Here is a 17,950-nt window from a genome sequence, read left to right as displayed (position 1 = left end):
AATAATACTGCCCATCTAACTACTTACTACCCATCTATGTAATGGAGTGGGCGGTCGGACTGCCATACAGGGAGGGAAAGGGAAAGGAGGGGGAATTCATGCATGCATACGGAGTACTACATACTACTAACGACTGGTGGTCTGAGCTTCGTGGCGCGAATAAGGAATAAGGAGGAGAGGGGGGGGGGGGGGGAAGAAGCTGTGTTGTGGATACGATTTGCTACTACTTTGTCTCAAAGAGGGGAGGGGCTACTTTTTTGGTAGTCAGTAAACAACTAAATATGCAACGGAGTACTCCGGCAGCGGGAAAAGGAGGGCGTATCCAGGAAAGGGGATGGTGGTTGAGAGACAAGACAGAGACAGGGAGAGACACAGAGACTAGAGAGAGGGGGGCGAGAAGCTGGAGACTAGAGAGAGACTAGAGAGACACAGAGCAGGTTATAATTAGAACCTAAACTGGACTGGACTGGACTGGACTGGACTGGGCTGGGACCTGTATGTACCAGCTACAGAGTTGGAAATGTTACTATTGGCCTTTAGTATGGAACTTAGTGAGGGTTCTTATAGACTGGCGGACGACTAGTGGGTTGGTTATGGGGTATTTGTCTAGGAGTTCCTAGGAGTAGGGAGTAACTCGGGTATATTCCAGAATTCAAATCCAGAGAGATATGTACCCAAGATCGCAGTACTCAGTAGATACATGTATACATGTAGCCATGTCTACCTACCTAGGCACCTAAGTAGGTATATGTAGGTAAGGTATGTAGTCGACGACTGGCGGTGACAGCCTGTCAGGTGGATCTTATCTCGAAAAAAAAAAAAAAAAAAAGGGAATTCAAACCCACGGACGGACGTCACGATCGGGATGGGAAGGTATTGATTGGCAAGCAAGAGGGGGGAACACTGCATGACCGGATTGTGATGTATCCTAAGGGCCAAGAGAGACCGTTCGTTCGCCTGGAGGAGGGGTACGGAGTAGTAGGGGGTACAATCTAGGTAAGTTAGAAAGACAGCAAGAGTCATTCGTTCTTCGACACATAGATAGATATTTTGGGTAAAACATTTGTGTTCAGGAGGTTTCAAGTGGTTCAGGTGGTGCCCTCAGTTAATCTCGAACGTCGAGGGAGCACCCATGGTGACGAGGACAGTGGGGCTCGGGTTGCTTGAACCCTGAAAAGGGGGCACTGACGGTCTAGAGTCGCGACTCCCGATGGTTTTTTTTTTTTTTTTTTTTTTGGAACCAGCTGTCAGATGATGAATGATGATGAGAGGGGGTGGTGATCGGCCATGGACAGACAGACAGCCCAGAGGAAGATACAGTAGGATAGGCATCTGAATTGGTGGTGAAGTGGTGGGTGGGTAGGATGTCGATGGCCATGGTTCGACTTGTCCAGGTATCTACTTAGTCTCAGATATCCGGTAATTAATGAGCTTCAGGCCACGGCTAAGAATAACCAAGGAAGAATGTTGGGCGCCGCGTACCGTATCGTAAACTCGGTCTGCCCAGTGCCAGGTGCCTGTTACCCCTCCCTCTCCAGTTACTTGCTTGTAAGGTACATACTGCGTGCAACCAGGGGGAGGGGCAGATGTACTCCGTAGCGTACGGTACTAGTAAGGTACCGCCTGTAACGGAACCCCACTCTGTCCCGCCGAAAAGAAATGATTCCCAGGGCCAGCCGATTCGGCGTCATCCTAATAAATACGGACGGTCGCCGGCGCGCATCCTGTCACTGTTACGAACTTGTCCTCTTTCTCTCTCTGTTCCCTCGCTATCCTCACTTCTCATCTTCTCCCTCCAGGTATGTCTGCCATCGCCATCTTCCCCCGCCCAATGTTCCACCCCTCCCTCCCTCATCTGTCGCACCTATCGCCTCTTCCCAGCCCCGCCAATGACCTCGTCGCTTGTTGACTGGCAACGGGCTTCATTCAGCTGCTGGCGTTTTTAACCTTCCAAATCCCCCTCCCTCCCTCATCCCATTTCGCCTTATCTCCCCAATTCCTGAATTACTCAACCCCTCCCCTCCCCCAATTCTCCTCTACCCAGGCTTCGTGAGCTGTTGACAACTAACCCATTTCGGCCACAGTGAGCGGAACCGATCTCTCGACTGCTCTGTTTACATTCCTCCACCTCACCTCACAACCTTCCCTACACTCATACAATGGCGTCCAAGGCTTTGCCCAGTCACCTCAGAGCTCCTGCGAGCGACGCCACGAGCGGCGCCTCGTTCGGCAAGCACCACGGAAAGTCCCAGTCTCACATGGTAAGTGCTTGAATGCGGCCTTTCCTTCCGTGATGCTTGAGAATTGGTCCTGTCCCCCCCCCCCCCCCCATGCCGCCACGAGATGATAAGAGAGGCGATGCGCTGGTCCTTGCGATCATCATTGATCTTCCTCGGTACTATTCACTCGTTATCTGCACTATCCATACCTCCAACCATGGCCACAGTCTACATATCTAAAAAGATTGCTGCTCTGGGCTGGGACATGATCTTCTTCGTTGGCGCAGCCGATGACAAGAATATACGCGTCATGAGAAGAGTCGTGGAGCCCTGTGTATACCTCTATCTTGTTGTCTTGTTCACCTGGTTCATCACAAACTCCCCCCGAATGGGCGTGGAGTCTTGGACCAGGCAATGCACAGCGCTTACCAGTTCATATTGGTATTCGGTGCCTCTGCTATTCCTGTACCGCGTGAATCTACAACACTTGTACTCTCATTTTCTGCACCCTCCGTGGTTTCTGGCCCCGTTCGCAGCTAGGATTATGGTGAAGCTTTCAGAAACCTTGCATCTCCTTCCCGATCAACTTCTTGGGCTCTACTGTGGTCTTTGGTCCCCCGTGAGATGGAGCCATTTGGTTTTCCGCCTCGCGTTGGGGGCTGTCTGGCATATGCTGGTTGGGTGGGGTTGGTCTGACCAAGCTCTGCCTCTACGTGGCGTGCCACGGTGGCGCAGTGTGCGATGGGCAGCTTTGGGCTCTATCTTTACAATCCTTCTCACATCCGTGCTAATGCGTCCGATTCCCCAGGCTTTCGAGAACGCCTCCACCAGTGTGGCTGCCTCCCAGATGCGCAATGCCCTGAACGCTCTCGCCGAGACCGTCACCGACGAGTCGGAGCGCAAGCGCTTTGAGGCGGAGATGGACAACTTCTTCGCTCTCTTCCGCAGATTCCTCAACGACAAGGCCAAGGGCAACGAGGTCAACTGGGACCGCATCGCCCCTCCCCAGCCCTCCCAGGTGGTGGACTACAACGATCTCGGCACTGAGGCGTCGGTCGAGTTCCTGAACAAGCTGGCTGTGGTCAAGCTCAACGGTGGTCTGGGAACCTCCATGGGCTGTGTCGGCCCCAAGTCCGTCATTGAGGTCCGCGAGGGCATGTCCTTCCTGGATCTGTCCGTCCGCCAGATCGAGCACCTCAACCGCACCTACAACGTCAACGTGCCCTTCGTTCTCATGAACTCCTTCAACACCGACCAGGACACCCAGTCGATCATCAAGAAGTACCAGGGCCACAATGTCGACATCATCACCTTCAACCAGTCCCGGTACCCCCGTATCATCAAGGACTCTCTCCTCCCGGCCCCCAAGTCCTTCGACGCCCCTCTGCAGGACTGGTACCCCCCCGGCCACGGTGACGTCTTCGAGTCGCTGTACAACTCGGGTACCCTGGACCAGCTGTTGAACCGCGGCGTGGAGTACATCTTCCTGTCCAACGCCGACAACCTGGGTGCCGTGGTGGATCTCAGCATCCTGAAGCACATGGTGGACACCGAGTCCGAGTACATCATGGAGTTGACCGACAAGACCAAGGCCGACGTCAAGGGTGGTACCATCATTGACTACGAGGGCAAGGCTCGTCTGCTGGAAATCGCCCAGGTGCCCAAGGAGCACGTCAACGAGTTCAAGTCCATCAAGAAGTTCAAGTATTTCAACACCAACAACATCTGGATGAGCCTCCGCGCCATCAAGCGGGTCGTTGAGGAGAACGAGCTGGAGATGGAGATCATCGCCAACGAGAAGTCCATCCCCGCCGACAAGAAGGGCGAGGCCGACCAGGCCATCTACCAGCTGGAGACCGCCGTCGGTGCCGCCATCCGTCACTTCAAGAACGGCCACGGTGTGAACGTGCCCCGTCGCCGCTTCCTGCCGGTCAAGACCTGCTCCGACCTTCTGCTGGTCAAGTCGGACCTGTACCGCCTGGAGCACGGCCAGCTGGTCATGGACCCCAGCCGCTTCGGCGGTGTCCCCGTCATCAAGCTCGGATCCGACTTCAAGAAGGTTTCCGACTTCCAGAAGCACATCCCCAGCATCCCCCGCATCGTCGAGCTGGACCACCTCACCATCACGGGTGCCGTGAACCTGGGCCGCAACGTGCAGCTCAAGGGCACGGTCATCATCGTGGCCACCGAGGGCAGCACCATCGACGTGCCCCCGGGTTCCGTGCTGGAGAACTGCGTTGTGCAGGGCAGCCTGCGCATCCTGGAGCACTAGATTCCCCCTCCCCCTGTTTCTCTCCTTCCTACTGCGTATGTGTGCGGCCCTGTCCCATCGTCTCATCTGTGATGGCCCCGGGGCCGGGCCGGCGCGGGCTGATAGAGTATTTGTTTGAAGCGGGGTCATTTGTTGGGATTTTGCTTCGGATCGAGAACATCATATCATGTCTGCTGGGTTCTATCTCTGGGGGGACGAGGGGCGCATTCGCAAAGAGCGGCATCTGCTTTCCTCCTAGTCTAGGGATTTTTCTTCTCTTCTTCGCCGCAGGTTTCTTTCTCTCTTTCTCTCTCTTTTCTTTTCTTTTTTTTTTTTCGTTTTTATTATCCTGGTCGTTAGTGTTCTTTAATTGGAAGCATTCTGCGCCTCTCCTGGACGCCGGAATGCTGGGTCAAAAGGGGGTTCCCAGGAGAGAATCAGCAGATTGTGCCAGCCTGTTAGTTAGGAGATATCACCGTACTACGTAATGTCCAATTCAGTGTTTCCCTCTGCATCTGTAGTTGAAGGATACCATACCTTGGCGGGGGGGGGGGGCTGGATCACGTGGTCTCCAGGCACTCGATTTCGCGATGAACTTCGCGACTGTTTCGTTTCGCCTGCAACGCGACCTCGACAACTGCCCCGATGCCTCTGAACCTGTCCATCTTAGACAGTCCCGAGACCTGCTTTCCAGTTTCCTGCTCCCGTCGGCCTCCAGCCTTGGCCGGGCGTTCCAGAAATCCGCGGACATGGTTTCCTGACGCCTCTAACGTAAGTGTGCCCTCCCTCGCCTACGTCATGTGAAGGTAAGTCATCGGAACAAAAGGAATTACACGACACGGTGGGCGCCCCTCCCCTCCTCTTCTTATATCTCTCACCTCTGTGGCTCGCCACCCTGCCTGCTGTTGTTATTGTTGGCCCAGCCTCTTCCCCTCGACCCCCACTCTCCCCGATATACCCGCGCCTACACTCCCATACAAGATGACTGAGTTCGCCAGCCAGCACCGTCAACTTGCCCCCGGACCTTCGCCCACTAAGCCCGAGAAGTTCCCCGGCGGGGATAGCCCCCCCGGAGAGAGCTGGCGCCATCCTTCCGATTCTTCTAAAAAGCGTGTGTCCATGGCCTGTTTGGCGTGTAAGAAGTCTAAACGGAAGGTGAGTCCTCTCGGGCATCTTTCCGGAGGGGAGAGGGGGTCATGGTTGCAGATGATGGATGTGTTTGTGTTTGGTGAGACCGCAGTGCGACAATCGCTGACTCCCGAGTGTGACCGACCCCTCGATAGTGCTCTGGAACACCGCCGTGCGACAACTGCCGGGCGTTCAACCGCCAGTGCGTCTTTGATGAGACGCTCGATCAGCGCCGGAGGGTTGCTGCGAAGCGGACCGCAGATGAACTCAGCTACCACCGTGACATGCTCAACGATCTGCTGCGGGTGATGCGGGCGGAGGACCAGACGCATGCTCTGCGGCTGCTGGAGATCATCCGGAACAATGCCAGCGGGGAGGAGATCCGTACGTATATCGATGAGATGTTGAGCCAGATTGAGGGCCACGGCCAGGTGAGTGATGTAGCGGAGAGACAGCTGCAGGAGGTCAGACGGGTGATCGATATCGAAGGCGCTGGGCCGTCGTTCCGCCCCAAGGTTATGGATATCCATTACTTATGCAACGAAGTGCCCTACAGAGTCCCCGCCAAACCCTGGACTACCGTCACCGCCGATGCAGACCTCGTCTCACATCTAGTGTCGCTGTATTTCACCTGGGACTACCCCTTCCACGCCTTCCTGGACCGCGACGTGTTCCTGGCTCATATGCGCAAGGGTAACACCAAGTCGGATTTATGCAGTCCATTCCTTGTGAACGCTCTGCTTACGAACGCATGCGTAGGTCTTCTTTGCTTTCGTCCACCCGCATCTATGGTTGAACCGGGTGTGTATACTGGTCTTGCGGGGGGTGTTCGGATATCAGCTAACCGTGTCTGTGCAGCACTTCTCTGACTACTCCGAGGCCTACGTCGATCCCGGGGATATTGTGACCAAGGGGGCCGATTTCCTTGCCGAAGCCGAACGTCTGAGGGAGGAGGAACCCACCAAGATCAGCCTGGCCTACCTGCAAGGCACGCTCTTGCTGTATGAAAGGTTCGTATCCTGTTGTGGTGGTGTGACGACGAGCTCTGTCTGACTGCTGGGGTGAAGATACTCGATTTCCGGCGAGGATGATCTCGGCTATCGGATGCTTCATCAAGCTATCTGGACCGGCGAGTCCCTCGGGCTGATCGGCCCAAGGATGTTCGCCCCGAGTCCGGGGCAAATATCAGACGACATGGACATTTCGGTCAAACGAACGGCCTGGGGCCTGTTTCACATCGACACGTAAATTATCCTTTCAGCCAAAGTACGGAGCGTGCGATTGCTGACTATCGCGAAAAGCGTCGTGCACACCGATTTCCTTCGACCCAGCCTTATAGATAAGGTCAATCTGGAACGGCCCAACCGATATTTGGTGGAGGACTCCAGCATATGGTTCCCCTACCCATCTCACCGGCTTGCTCGGCAATCCTATCTAAGCCAGTACTTCAACGAGTCCTGCAACCTATGTGAGATCGCACGAGACATCTCGCAACGGTTGTTCACCATCAACGACACGGCATCCTCGCTCCAGCACAAGTGGCAGGCCAAGGAAACTCTGTACGAGCGACTCCGGGCCTGGTATACTGGACTGCCCGAGTTTTTCGATCCACATCGTAGACCGCCACCCTACATTATTCTCCTAAGGTGCGTGCGTTCACATGCGCTTGGTCCCTGGGTCTGCCCGTGACCTGAACCACTTGTCATAACCGATGGGCCCAAACCTGACGTGGGACCCACCCATGGTCCACGGAATGCTGACTAGTTAGAATGCGCTTCCACACGCTGGTCATCAACATCTTCTCCTTCGAGGGCGATGGATATGTATCCAGCCCCGACTCCGAGGCACCGAAGACCCCCGAGAGCCCCCCGGGCCTGAGCCCGCTGTCGAAGTACAACACGTTCGAGATCGTGCAGTCGGCGGCGCATGCGATCGCGACCCTTACGATTCTCCACCGGCGCGAGTTCGGCATCAGTCGCGCGCACCACTTCGCGATGTACGCGATCAATTTAGCGTTGTTCACGATGCTGGAACCCGAGTCGTTCGACATCCTGGACGCAGACTTTCTGGCGCTCGCAAGCGCCTTCTCCAGCATCGCAAACCGCTCGCACCTGGGACGAAGCCTATTTCACATGTTTCGACAGTCGGTGCGCGCGAAAGGGCAGGGGCGGCACCTTCGAGAGTCCCATCTGGCCTCTGACGACCTGAAAGAGATGTTCGACGAAGAATCGACAATGTCGTCCCAGTGGGACGACTACGCGAAGGGGCTGCAGAAGCTGGAAACGGACGAACGCTATCATGGAATCATGGAGGGCGACCGCAGTCTTTCCGAAATGCTGGACCGGTACGAAAGCTTGAGTTTGGGCAAGGACGAAATTGCTCCTGAGCGGCTGCGACCGTGAACCGTGGGATCTCGGGGAGACTACCCAGGGCCCAGGAGTGTTAGACTCGGAAATTGAACCCTGTGTCTTCGATGGCGATTGTAACTCGCAGCCTGGCCGGAAGATAAGTTTCAGCCTGGGGTGGTTTCCCGGGGAGGTGCGGACGGTGGTGTGATGGGGATTGCTGTGAGCGTTCGTACCATGTCTGCGCGCAGCATAATGCCTAATACAACAAGAAAATGCCGGTCGCATGTGCCCGGCTTTGAGTTTGGGTTCCCAAAGGCTCTTTCCGCATGGGCCCCTGACGTCATTCTGCTGTTGAACATCCTCCCTCTGTCCGACCTGCTCGACCTCTTCGACTGCATCCACCTCATCCACCTCATCCACTTCATCCACTTCATCCACTTCATCCACTTCATCCACTTCATCCACTTCATCCACTTCATCCACTTCATCGCCCTGTGCAGCTTCTTCCAACCCCCCCCCTATCAGCTTCGCCCTCCATGGACCCACCCCCTCATCATCATGGATGATATACACCGTTCCTTTCCATTTCGCCAGGTCCCCGTCGACCAGCAAATCCCCGCCCTCGACCCCGACACCCAGGCCCTGGCTGGGCTCGGCGAATGGACCTGGCCATCGGTCAGCCCGACGCCCTTCCCCCCCCGGGCTTCCGTCCCTACACCATCCCTCCTCCTAGATACCTGGACCGACCCGGGCCCTATCCCAACCAATCTTCCTCCTCCTCGTCGCGCGAGGTCTCTGGACCCGCCCCCAAAGTCCCCATCCCGCGCACGACCAGTTTTGGCAGCCAGTCCCAGCGCCGCCGGTCCGCGCGCGCCTGCGACCCCTGCCGACAGCGGAAAATCAAGTGCGATGGGAGCAAGCCGCACTGTCGACAGTGTATTGACCACAATATCAGCTGCATCTACGTGGATGTCAAGCGTGTGCGCGACCAGAAGCAGCTGGGCTTCCTGTGCAGGAGGGTGGAGAGCTATGAGCAGCTGCTGCATGAGTTGGAAAAGCAGGAGGACGAGGAAACGGCGAGACGCATTCGGAGGGCCCTCAGGGTAAGTCTAGATGCTGCTTGCTACTATGGTCTAGGTCTAGAAGGGATGGCTGATCTGATCGCGAAGGGCTCCGCCGATCACGCACCGGACGCGGAGGATGATATCGACTCCGACACATCTTCGTCGTCCATCGGGTCGCTCAATGCACTGGACCTGATCGAGGAGGACCTGAACCGCAGCGAGAGATCGGTGGCCACGGGGTTCTTCGGCAAGAACTCGGAAGTATCGTGGATGCAAAAGCTGGAGGACGAGGCCGAAATTCGAAGCCGGGCCAAAGAAGGGCCCCTCTATTCGGACAGCCTGACGGGCGGCGATCTCCAGCAGCCCCGACCGGAAACTGCGATCGCGACCATGACTTACTTCGTGGACGACCTCAATGTCCCGCTGATTGACTCCGTCGACCCGTATGCCCTGCCGCCAAAGGACGTGGCGAACCGGCTGTTCAACGCGTACATGGAATCCGTCCACCCCTCCTTCAACATCATTCGAAAGACGACCTTCGTGTCGCAGTTCCGGCAGTTCTACAATACACCGGCCAAGCCCCCCATGCGGTGGCTGGCCGTGTTGAACATGATTTTCGCCATTGGACGCCGGTATTGCCGTGTCGTGACCGGCGAGGCGGACGGTGATCACGAGGACCTAGTGTATCTGAACCGCGCAAGGAAACTGGCCCTGGGGGATGCCGAGGTGTTCGCGCATGCGGATCTCCAGCAGATCCAGGTCGAGTTCTTGGTCGCCTTCTACTTCGTGACCATGTATCAAGTCAATAGGTGTGACTCCCCCCCCCCTGGTGTATCATAGTACATAACTCACGCTGCCACAGGGCCTTCAAGTTCTCCAGCATGGCCTTCCGATCCGCCGTGTCCCTGGGCATCAACCTCCGCTTCGTGGATGATCGCACGCAGTATCCCGCCAAGGAGGCACGCGGCCGGCTGTGGTGGTCGATCTTCCTGCTGGAGCACCTCCTCACTGCCGTCACCGGTCGAGCCTCCTGCGTGGGCGAGAGCCTCAGCTCGACGCCCCTGCCTATCCCGTTCGATGAGGACAAATTCGGCCGGCCGGACGTCCTCCCCCTCCTCCAAGACTCCTCTCTGCGCTCGAGTCGACTGAAGTTGACCCTGCTGCAGACGGAGGAGGAAGCACGCGCCACTGCGGCATGGCTTGCGACGTGCGAGCCCAGCTCGTCGTTGTTCTTCCACTGCACTGTGGACCTGGCAATCATCACGCAGGCCGTCCTCTATAAGATCTACAGCATCCAGGGTCTGCGGGATCGGGCCAGTCAAGTCGAGCAGCGCATCCACAGATACAACGATATCTTGGATATCTGGGTCTCCAAGGTCCCAGAGCCCTATCGCTTCATCACGGGGACCAACGACCAGTTTGACGCCTCGGACCGGGATAGCAACTACACGCGCGAACAGCTCTCCTTGGCCATCAACTACTACAGCGCCCGGATCACCCTCTGCCGGCCATGCCTCTCCCACGCCGGCGCCACCAAGCCGAGCTCTCTCTCCCCCGATGGAGGCACCAGTTCCTCTCGCCGCAACTCGCGTTCCACCTCTCACCCTCGAAGCCAATTCCGCTACGAGATGGCCATCATCTGCATCCGCTCTGCTTGCAACCTGCTCGCTGTTCTCCCCGACACTCCCGACATCCTCTGGCTGTCCAGTGTGACCCCCTGGTGGTGCATCCTCCATTACATCATGCAAGCCACCACCGCCATCCTCATCCATCTATCCAGCTGGCCGCCCGGCCCAGCCCGCCGATCCCGCTCTATATCGCACGAGGACTCCACTCAGTGTGTGTTCACCGATATGTCTACCCTGGTGCGTAAGACCAAAAAGGCCCTCCACTGGCTCAATCACATGGCCGTGTCGCATACTGCTTCCCGCCGCGCCTTCCGACTGTGTCACAGCGTCGTGCGTCGGCTCGCACCGAGTCTGAACATCGACATCAGTGACCTGCCGGACGGCTCGGACTTGCCCGCCGATGCGGAGGGAACTGACCTGGGCCTGGGGCAAGCGTTGAACCTATCGGATGTAACTTCTGCAATGGACGATATGGACTCCATGGAGTTTGATACGACGGACTAAGACTTTTACGGTGTTTTCCTTTCGGGTCTGTTGGTAAATTACATGTCTTTTTATAAAAGTATGATTCCCCCATCCAGTCTTGACTTTTCCGTTTTTCTTGCTTTTTGTTCATTCCTCTTCTTTTTACTCCTTGGGTTTGCTTGACTTCCTTGAGATTATTATTCCCCACGAGGTATTGGATATTACTTTCCATGTGTGTTTCCTTCATGCCCTTATTAATTTCTATATCTCTCTATTTTCTTTTCATATTATGCTGACGACTATGATGTTATGGGGTACCCATTGCCTTTTCGGTTGCTTGCTATTCTATTTCCCATTTGTCTTTTTACCTCTCTTTATTTAATTTATGACTATACGATGGTGCACTATTTTTTATTTTGTTCTCTCATTTGTCTTGACTCAGTGACATATACTGCTACATAACCCCCCCCCCCCCCCAATTCTTTTTCTTTGTCTTGTCATTTCCATGTCTTTGATTTGTCTTTGTATTTTTTGCACTTCTTCTGCTGAGCGTGCGGGATAACGAACCCTCCTGCTCTTGAGAATGTAATGTACAGGCGTTGATTACAGTTGTGCTTGGAGCTTTCTAGTTGAAATTGAGGGTTTTTTACTACCTACTATCTATTCTAGATAGAAAATGATACCATGACTTATGCCAAGTCGATTGATTCTAGGTGCTAGTGAACAGGTATAGTAGAGCATAGTAGATCACGTGGAGTGGATATAAAAATATGTAGTAGTATATAAACAAAGTGGAAAGGGCTTGCCCTCTCAATTGGATTCGATTCCATTTAATTCCATTCAACTCAACCCGACTCAAAATTCAGAATTCAAAATACCTCGCTTACTCGGTAATCATGCTCAAGCGCGACGACCTATGATTCATGAATGCCAAACAATGAATGGATGGCCCAAAGCAGATAGAGGGATGGATGGATATGATGATGACGGATGCGTTGACGAATGATGAAGTAAGTACTAACAGTGAAAATAACAATAAAGATGGAGATGGAAATAGAAATAGAAATAGAAAAAAACGGCAAAACCATACAATACCGATGGGATGGGATGGGATGGGATGAATAGATTCGAACATGCAGTCGGCATGGAAGTTATTGTTACTCCACTCCGTACCTTGCTGGACTCGAAACCATCGATCGATCAATCGACCGATCAGATCAGGAGGAATAGACAGTCTTGAACGCAGACACGGATTTGGGACATCAGCAAAACATGGAACGTAGGCTCAAATGGGTTATTGGATTGGAGGAGTCATGAGGAGAGAGACAGGATGAATAGAAAGATAGATAAAAATAGATAGCTAGAGAGAACTCGCGCAGACAGGAAGGAATTTGTGCAGCAGAAAATGCAATCAATGTAACATAATAATGGACAATTGACAATGGACAATGGACAATCAATCAGACTCGCCAGGATACTCTCAGTCGGGTTGAAAAATAAAATAAAGTAAAAACAAGATTAGATAGTAACAATGAAGGAAGAGGACGGATGGCGACATGAAGAATGGATGGGAGTTTCGTTGCATCTAGCGTAAAACAGGCAGACAGACAGACAGAGAGGCAGACAATTACATCTGCTGAGGCATGATGAAGGCTCGTTTTCGTGGGTCGTCGTCCACAGGCGCGCCGCGCTTTTGGGGCGGGTTGAGGGCCATTGGGTCGGTGGGTTGGGCGTGAGGGTGGAGGTGAGGATGCATGTGAAGATGAGGGTGGGTGTGGGCTTGCGCCTGGACGTGCAGCTGGTGTGGTTGGAGATGGTGAGCTTGGGGATGATGCATCTGCGCATGGGACATGGCTTGCGGCTGCAGATGACGGGGATGTGGTTGCATTTGTGCCTGAGGCTGAGGTTGCATCTGGCGCGGTTGCGGTTGCGCCTGCGCCTGCGGTTGCGCCTGGAGTTGTCGGGCCTGGGCCTGTGGGTGAGCCTGCATCTGACGCGCCGGTGCTTGCGCCTGAGATTGAGCTTGCGCGTGCACTTGTCGGGGTTGTGCTTGCTGTTGGGCCTGCATTTGGCGAGCCTGAGTGTGTGCCTGGGATTGTGCATGTGCCTGCATTTGACGCGCTGGTGGTTGTGCCGGAGCTTGAACCGGCACTTGTCGAGGCTGTGCTTGGTGCTGGGCCTGCATTTGATGAGCGGGGGATTGTACTTGGGCCTGAGCCTGGGCCTGAGCCTGAGACTGTGCTGGCATTTGGCGTGCAGGCGGTTGTGCCTGGGCCTGGACCTGGGCCTGCATTTGACGCGCTGGTGCTTGAGCTTGAGCTTGAGCTTGACCTTGACCTTGAACTTGACCCTGAGTCTGCATTTGACGCGCTGGTGTGGGAGCTTGCGCTTGTGGCTGCGTTTGTCGAGGCTGTGCCTGGGCCTTCTTCGGGGGCTGCGGTTGACGAGGTTGGGGCTGCGGTTGTGCTGGCTTTTGTTCTGGTTGTTGGGCCTGAGTAGTTTGGGTATTGGTGGGAGGCTGGATCTGAGCTTGGAATTGGTGTTGAAGGGCTTGGAACTGAGCTTGATTCGAAGCATGCATCTGGTGTCCGGGAGTATGGGGTTTGCTCTGCACTTGTGTGATAGGTGTTTGAATGTGATGCGGTTGGGGGTGCACTTGGAACTGGTGATGATGCTGGTACTGTGCCGGAGGAGCTGGCGGTTGTGGCCTGGCCTGAGTTGGTGTCTGAGCCTGCGAGTGAGGAAGGGGCTGAGCTTGGCCCTGCATGTGCGGCTGCTGTGGCTGGCCTTCAGTTTTGACTTGCACCCCCTGGGCTAATGCGGCGGCTGCCTCGGCTGCCTTTCGCGCTTCCACATCTACCTTACGAGGCCGGCCCCGAGGCCGACCGGTGCCCGGTTTATTTGAAGGCTTCTTCGGGGGCCTGGGCCTGGGGGGCATGTTGCTCTGGCCCTGTTCTGACTTGCGGGGTCGTCCACGGCGTCGTTTTTGCATGACAGGGTTGCCGTCGGCATCAAGAACAGGGTTCCCGTCGGGCCCGAGCAGAGGGAGCAGCGGAGGCGGGGGCGGACGCGGACGAGGAACAATAACTGAGCCATCAGGGTTGGTCATGGGAGCTGGAACCATGATCGTTGTGCCGTCTGGTGCCGTTGTAGGTATCATGTGCACTTTCTTGGGCTTCTTGGGCCTGGATTTCTTCTCTTCTCCAGGAATGACGGGTTTGCGGGGACGACCTCGCTTCTTGGGGGTCGCTTGGGCAGTACCAGGCGCGGCATTGGCAGCAGCCGCAGCAACAGGCCCTGCGACGGGACCTGCGACGGGGCCAGCAACAGGATCTGTGACGGGACTAGGAATAGGACCACCAGCAGGGCTACCAACGGGAGCAGACACAGTAACGGGACCGGGGATGGGAAGGGGCGTAGCAGTTGGGTATCCGGTTGGAGCTTGTCCGTTGACTTGCGGAGCAGCATTGGCAGGAGACGCAGAAGGCTTGGCTGGTTTCTTCCGTTGTTTCGGGGCGGCACCCTCGGGTTTCGGCGGCGTTGGGGCGATAAGCTCTGCACCAGCCATGTTGACGGGGGTAGAAGACTGCGGGGGACGTAGTTGTTGCGGTTGTGCCTTGACTGGTGACGGTTGTTGTGCGTGATGCTGTGCTTGGTACTGTTGGAGCATAGGGTGCTGCTGCGCCTGGTGCTGCTGCATAGCATGATTTTGCTGCTGCTGCTGTTGCTGTTGCTGTGGTTGCTGTTGCTGCTGCTGGGGATGCTGCTGCTGTTGTGGATGCTGCTGCATGAGGGTATGTTGTTGAGGCTGTTGGTAATGACGCTGATAGGCATGTTGGAATTGAAGCTGCTGCGGTTGTGACTGATACGGGGACCGTTGCGCCTGCTGCTGTTGGAATCGTGACTGCTGCTGCTGATACGCCTGCTGAGCTTGTTGCTGAGCCTGCTGGTGAGCCTGTTGTTGCGCTTGTTGTTGCGCTTGTTGTTGCGCTTGTTGCTGGGCTTGTTGCTGGGCCTGCTTCTGGGCCTCTTGCTGAGCTTCCTGCTGAGCTTTCAGTTGAGCCTCCTGTTGCGCTTGTTGCTGGGCTTTCAGTTGAGCCTCCTGCTGGGCTTTCAGTTGAGCCTCCTGCTGGGCTTTCAGTTGAGCCTCCTGCTGAGCCTTCAGTTGGGCCTCCTGTTGCGCCTTCAATTGAGCCTCCTGTTGTGCTTGTTGATGGGCTTTCAGCTGAGCCTCCTGTTGCGCTTTCTGCTGGGCTCGCTGTTGGGCCTGCTGCTGGGCCCGCTGCTGGGCTTGTTGTGCCGCCTGCTGTTGCGCCGCCTGTTGCGCCGCCTGCTGTTGCGCCGCCTGCTGGGCGGCCTGCTGCTGAGCTGCCTGTTGGGCCTGCTGCTGGGCCGCCTGTTGCTGGGCTTCCTGTTGGGCCTGCTGTTGCGCCGCTTGCTGCTGAGCTTCCTGCTGGGCCTGCTGGGCGGCCTGTTGCGCTGCCTGCTGCTGCTGATATGTCTGGTGGGCATGTTGCTGGTACGGAGACTGGAGAGCCTGCGTTTGGTACGGGGAAGCCTGATGCTGAGACTGCTGGTACTGGGCGTGCTGAGCCTGCTGATAATGGGCCTGCTGCGACTGATAAGGTGAGGCGTGAGTCTGCTGGTAGGGAGACTGCTGCTGAGCCTGCTGATACGGGGAGGCCTGCTGGGCCTGCTGGTAAGCCGACTGGTGATACTGATGCTGCGGCTGGGTGGTGGTCAGCATTGGCGAGGCGGTGGCGGAGGTTTGGGTCGTCGGATGCGTGTGAGTGGACTGTCGATGCTGGAGCTGAGACTGCTGCAGTCGGTCGTAAGACTGCTGCGGCGAGGCAAGACCCATGGCGTGGGCGTGCGGGGACATGGCGGCCTGCGCGTTCATGGTGGGATGAGCCCGGAAATTGGCCATGGGGTTCATGTTCCTCTGCAGGCTCTGCAGGGACAGGTAAGGGTCCTTCAATTGGCCGACAGAGTCCGCGTTGCGCGACAGCAGGTCTGACGAGCCCTGCGGCGGGTAATGTCCGGGAAAGGGACTAAAATGGCCCCCCGTGGGGAGCCCGACGAGGGGTCCAGTGGAGGACGGGGTCATCTTGCGGAGATCCGGGGACTGGGTCGCGAGGTCCGCCTGCGATTGACCCCGAAACAGGGCGCTATTGCCGGCAATGCCCGTGCCATGGTGCGGGTGGGCGCCAGCGGCACTCATGGACGGGGATTGCAGTTGCTGCGCGTGCTGCGGGTGGGCATTCTGCTGGGATTGGCGTTGGGGGTGGAATGGATGACCATTATAGCCCATCATCTTGACGAAGCGCCAATGATGAGGGCGTGGAACCCCTCAGGAGTGGTCCCTGACGGGGTTTATTTTTTTTGGGGGGAGTGGAGGGGGGAGTGGAGGGGGAGTGGGAGGTGGTGGAAGCGGCGAATGTTCGATGTGGTGGTGGATGGAAGGCGATGGCGGACATGTGACCACCGCGTCTTCGCACCGAGCCAGCGAGACGAGACACGCTTCTGGGGGGGGAATCTGCGGTCACGGCTGAGGAACAACAGCAATGCAGTAGACAGAGACAGAGACTCGCACGCGGGCGCGTCTGAATGATGCGAAGAAAGGAAGGGGAAGCCGTGCAACCGACGGAGTCGCAGGCGCTGGCGATAAATAATAATAATAATAATAAAATGAAAATGATTCGGAAATCGAACCCCAAAGCGGAATCGAAGAAAGCGTGACTGACAGCCGTGGCCTAGCCTCGGTGCCTGGGTGCCTGGGTGCCTCGATGTCTTGATATCCGAGTGCCTGAATATTGCGGTGTCGAGGTGTCGAGGTGTCGAGGACGGACTACGGCGGACCGGCAGTGACCGGGGCCGCAAGGGTTGGGAGTTGGAGTTGGGGAGAGTAAGTGGCCACTCGCCCTCTTCCCGGCCAGAGTGGCAGCGAGAGAGTCCTGAGGAGCGAGCAACGCGACCAGGGCGAACAGCAGCGACGAGGGCCCTGGATTCCTGGCAAGAGACCGTCAACCCACCCAGCAAGACGGTCCTCGATGGATCCTGAAGGTCTGGCGATGGCAGCGCGCGATGATTTGTTTGAGATCTTGATGGACTCCGTTCCTTTTTTTTTTGGTTATTATTATTATTATTTTTTATTTTGGCCGCTTTTTTTTAATTTTTTTGTTTTTGGTTTTTCGGAAATTCGATTTTTGGTTTTTATTTTCGCGCCCCCCGTCTGCGCACGTGATCCCGGCCTGGCTGGCCACTCACGGCGCAGCCACGCGTCGGCGGGGAGGGGAGAGAGGCGAGGAGAGAGGCGAGGAGAGCAAAGGGCAGCCATCGGGCACAAATGCCATGCTGACGGACGGCCACAATCTCAAGCAGAATGCTCGTCAGGATGTTGAGGTCGACCATAGCAGCAGATCTCACGGGCGCTTCTACCGATATCTAGATACACTGTGTACTCCGTACCTGGTCTTAATAAGTATGTCAAAAGTAAAGTTCTCAGGGGTCTTCCCCTCGCTGGTGTGGTGTGCCTGAGGGTCTGCACTAAAGGGTGTACTCCGCCCCTCCTCCCGGCAACTAAACAGAGGCGAAAAAGAATAAAATAAAATAAATAAATAATAATAAACAATCCCAAAGAAAATAAGTCACGAATAAAAAAAAAATAGTAAAAAACCCATAAAAATATTCGGGGGGTCACCAAAAATCCTAAATTCCTCCAAACCCCTCTCCCCTCCCCAAACTAAACGAAAATGATTTATTAAACCCCCATCGCCGACAGCTAAAATGGGCATTCGACCTATGATCGCTCGAGTCCACCATTTAAGCTTACTTTTCGAGAGAACGA

General features: G+C 55.8%; 4 protein-coding genes across 4 annotated transcripts; 3 read left to right on the top strand and 1 right to left on the bottom strand.

The window, feature by feature from the left end:
- Nucleotides 1–1,749: 1,749 nt before the first annotated feature.
- Nucleotides 1,750–4,934, top strand: ugp1 (UTP glucose-1-phosphate uridylyltransferase). Its single transcript, XM_025543618.1, has 2 exons — nucleotides 1,750–2,261; nucleotides 3,028–4,934. The coding sequence occupies exons 1-2, from the start codon at nucleotides 2,160–2,162 to the stop codon at nucleotides 4,489–4,491; spliced, it is 1,566 nt and encodes a 521-aa protein (XP_025397846.1). The 5' UTR covers nucleotides 1,750–2,159; the 3' UTR covers nucleotides 4,492–4,934.
- Nucleotides 4,935–5,451: 517 nt separating this feature from the next.
- Nucleotides 5,452–8,418, top strand: BO70DRAFT_409585 (Zn(II)2Cys6 transcription factor; the record flags this gene model as incomplete). The annotated part of the gene is made up of 6 exons (XM_025547234.1): nucleotides 5,452–5,625; nucleotides 5,754–6,353; nucleotides 6,457–6,608; nucleotides 6,666–6,842; nucleotides 6,900–7,244; nucleotides 7,367–8,418. 6 exons carry the CDS (start codon nucleotides 5,452–5,454, stop codon nucleotides 7,998–8,000), a joined length of 2,082 nt encoding a protein of 693 aa, XP_025397845.1. The 3' UTR covers nucleotides 8,001–8,418.
- A 187-nt stretch (nucleotides 8,419–8,605) lies between these two features.
- BO70DRAFT_372392 (C6 transcription factor) lies at nucleotides 8,606–11,225 on the top strand (the record flags this gene model as incomplete). Its single annotated transcript, XM_025544849.1, has 4 exons — nucleotides 8,606–9,049; nucleotides 9,116–9,819; nucleotides 9,873–11,088; nucleotides 11,202–11,225. 4 exons carry the CDS (start codon nucleotides 8,606–8,608, stop codon nucleotides 11,223–11,225), a joined length of 2,388 nt encoding a protein of 795 aa, XP_025397844.1.
- A 1,259-nt stretch (nucleotides 11,226–12,484) lies between these two features.
- Nucleotides 12,485–16,513, bottom strand: BO70DRAFT_72211 (uncharacterized protein). The gene has a single exon (XM_025548675.1). The coding sequence runs from the start codon at nucleotides 16,415–16,417 to the stop codon at nucleotides 12,731–12,733; it is 3,687 nt and encodes a 1,228-aa protein (XP_025397843.1). The 5' UTR covers nucleotides 16,418–16,513; the 3' UTR covers nucleotides 12,485–12,730.
- Between the last annotated feature and the right edge of the window lie 1,437 nt (nucleotides 16,514–17,950).

The sequence above is a fragment of the Aspergillus heteromorphus genome (genome assembly GCF_003184545.1).
Source record: "Aspergillus heteromorphus CBS 117.55 chromosome Unknown BO70scaffold_19, whole genome shotgun sequence".
In the NCBI taxonomy this organism is placed as follows: domain Eukaryota; kingdom Fungi; phylum Ascomycota; class Eurotiomycetes; order Eurotiales; family Aspergillaceae; genus Aspergillus; species Aspergillus heteromorphus.
Note: the sequence above shows the minus strand (reverse complement) of the source record. Positions and strands in the feature narration are given on the sequence as shown.

Excerpts from the sequence above, each read along its gene's own strand:
- BO70DRAFT_72211 (XM_025548675.1), bottom strand. The coding sequence starts at position 16,417 with ATGATGGGCTATAATGGTCATCCATTCCACCCCCAACGCCAATCCCAG.
- ugp1 (XM_025543618.1), top strand. The coding sequence starts at position 2,160 with ATGGCGTCCAAGGCTTTGCCCAGTCACCTCAGAGCTCCTGCGAGCGAC. Across the intron at positions 2,262-3,027 it reads GAAAGTCCCAGTCTCACATG|GCTTTCGAGAACGCCTCCAC; the intron begins GTAAGTGCTTGA and ends CCGATTCCCCAG.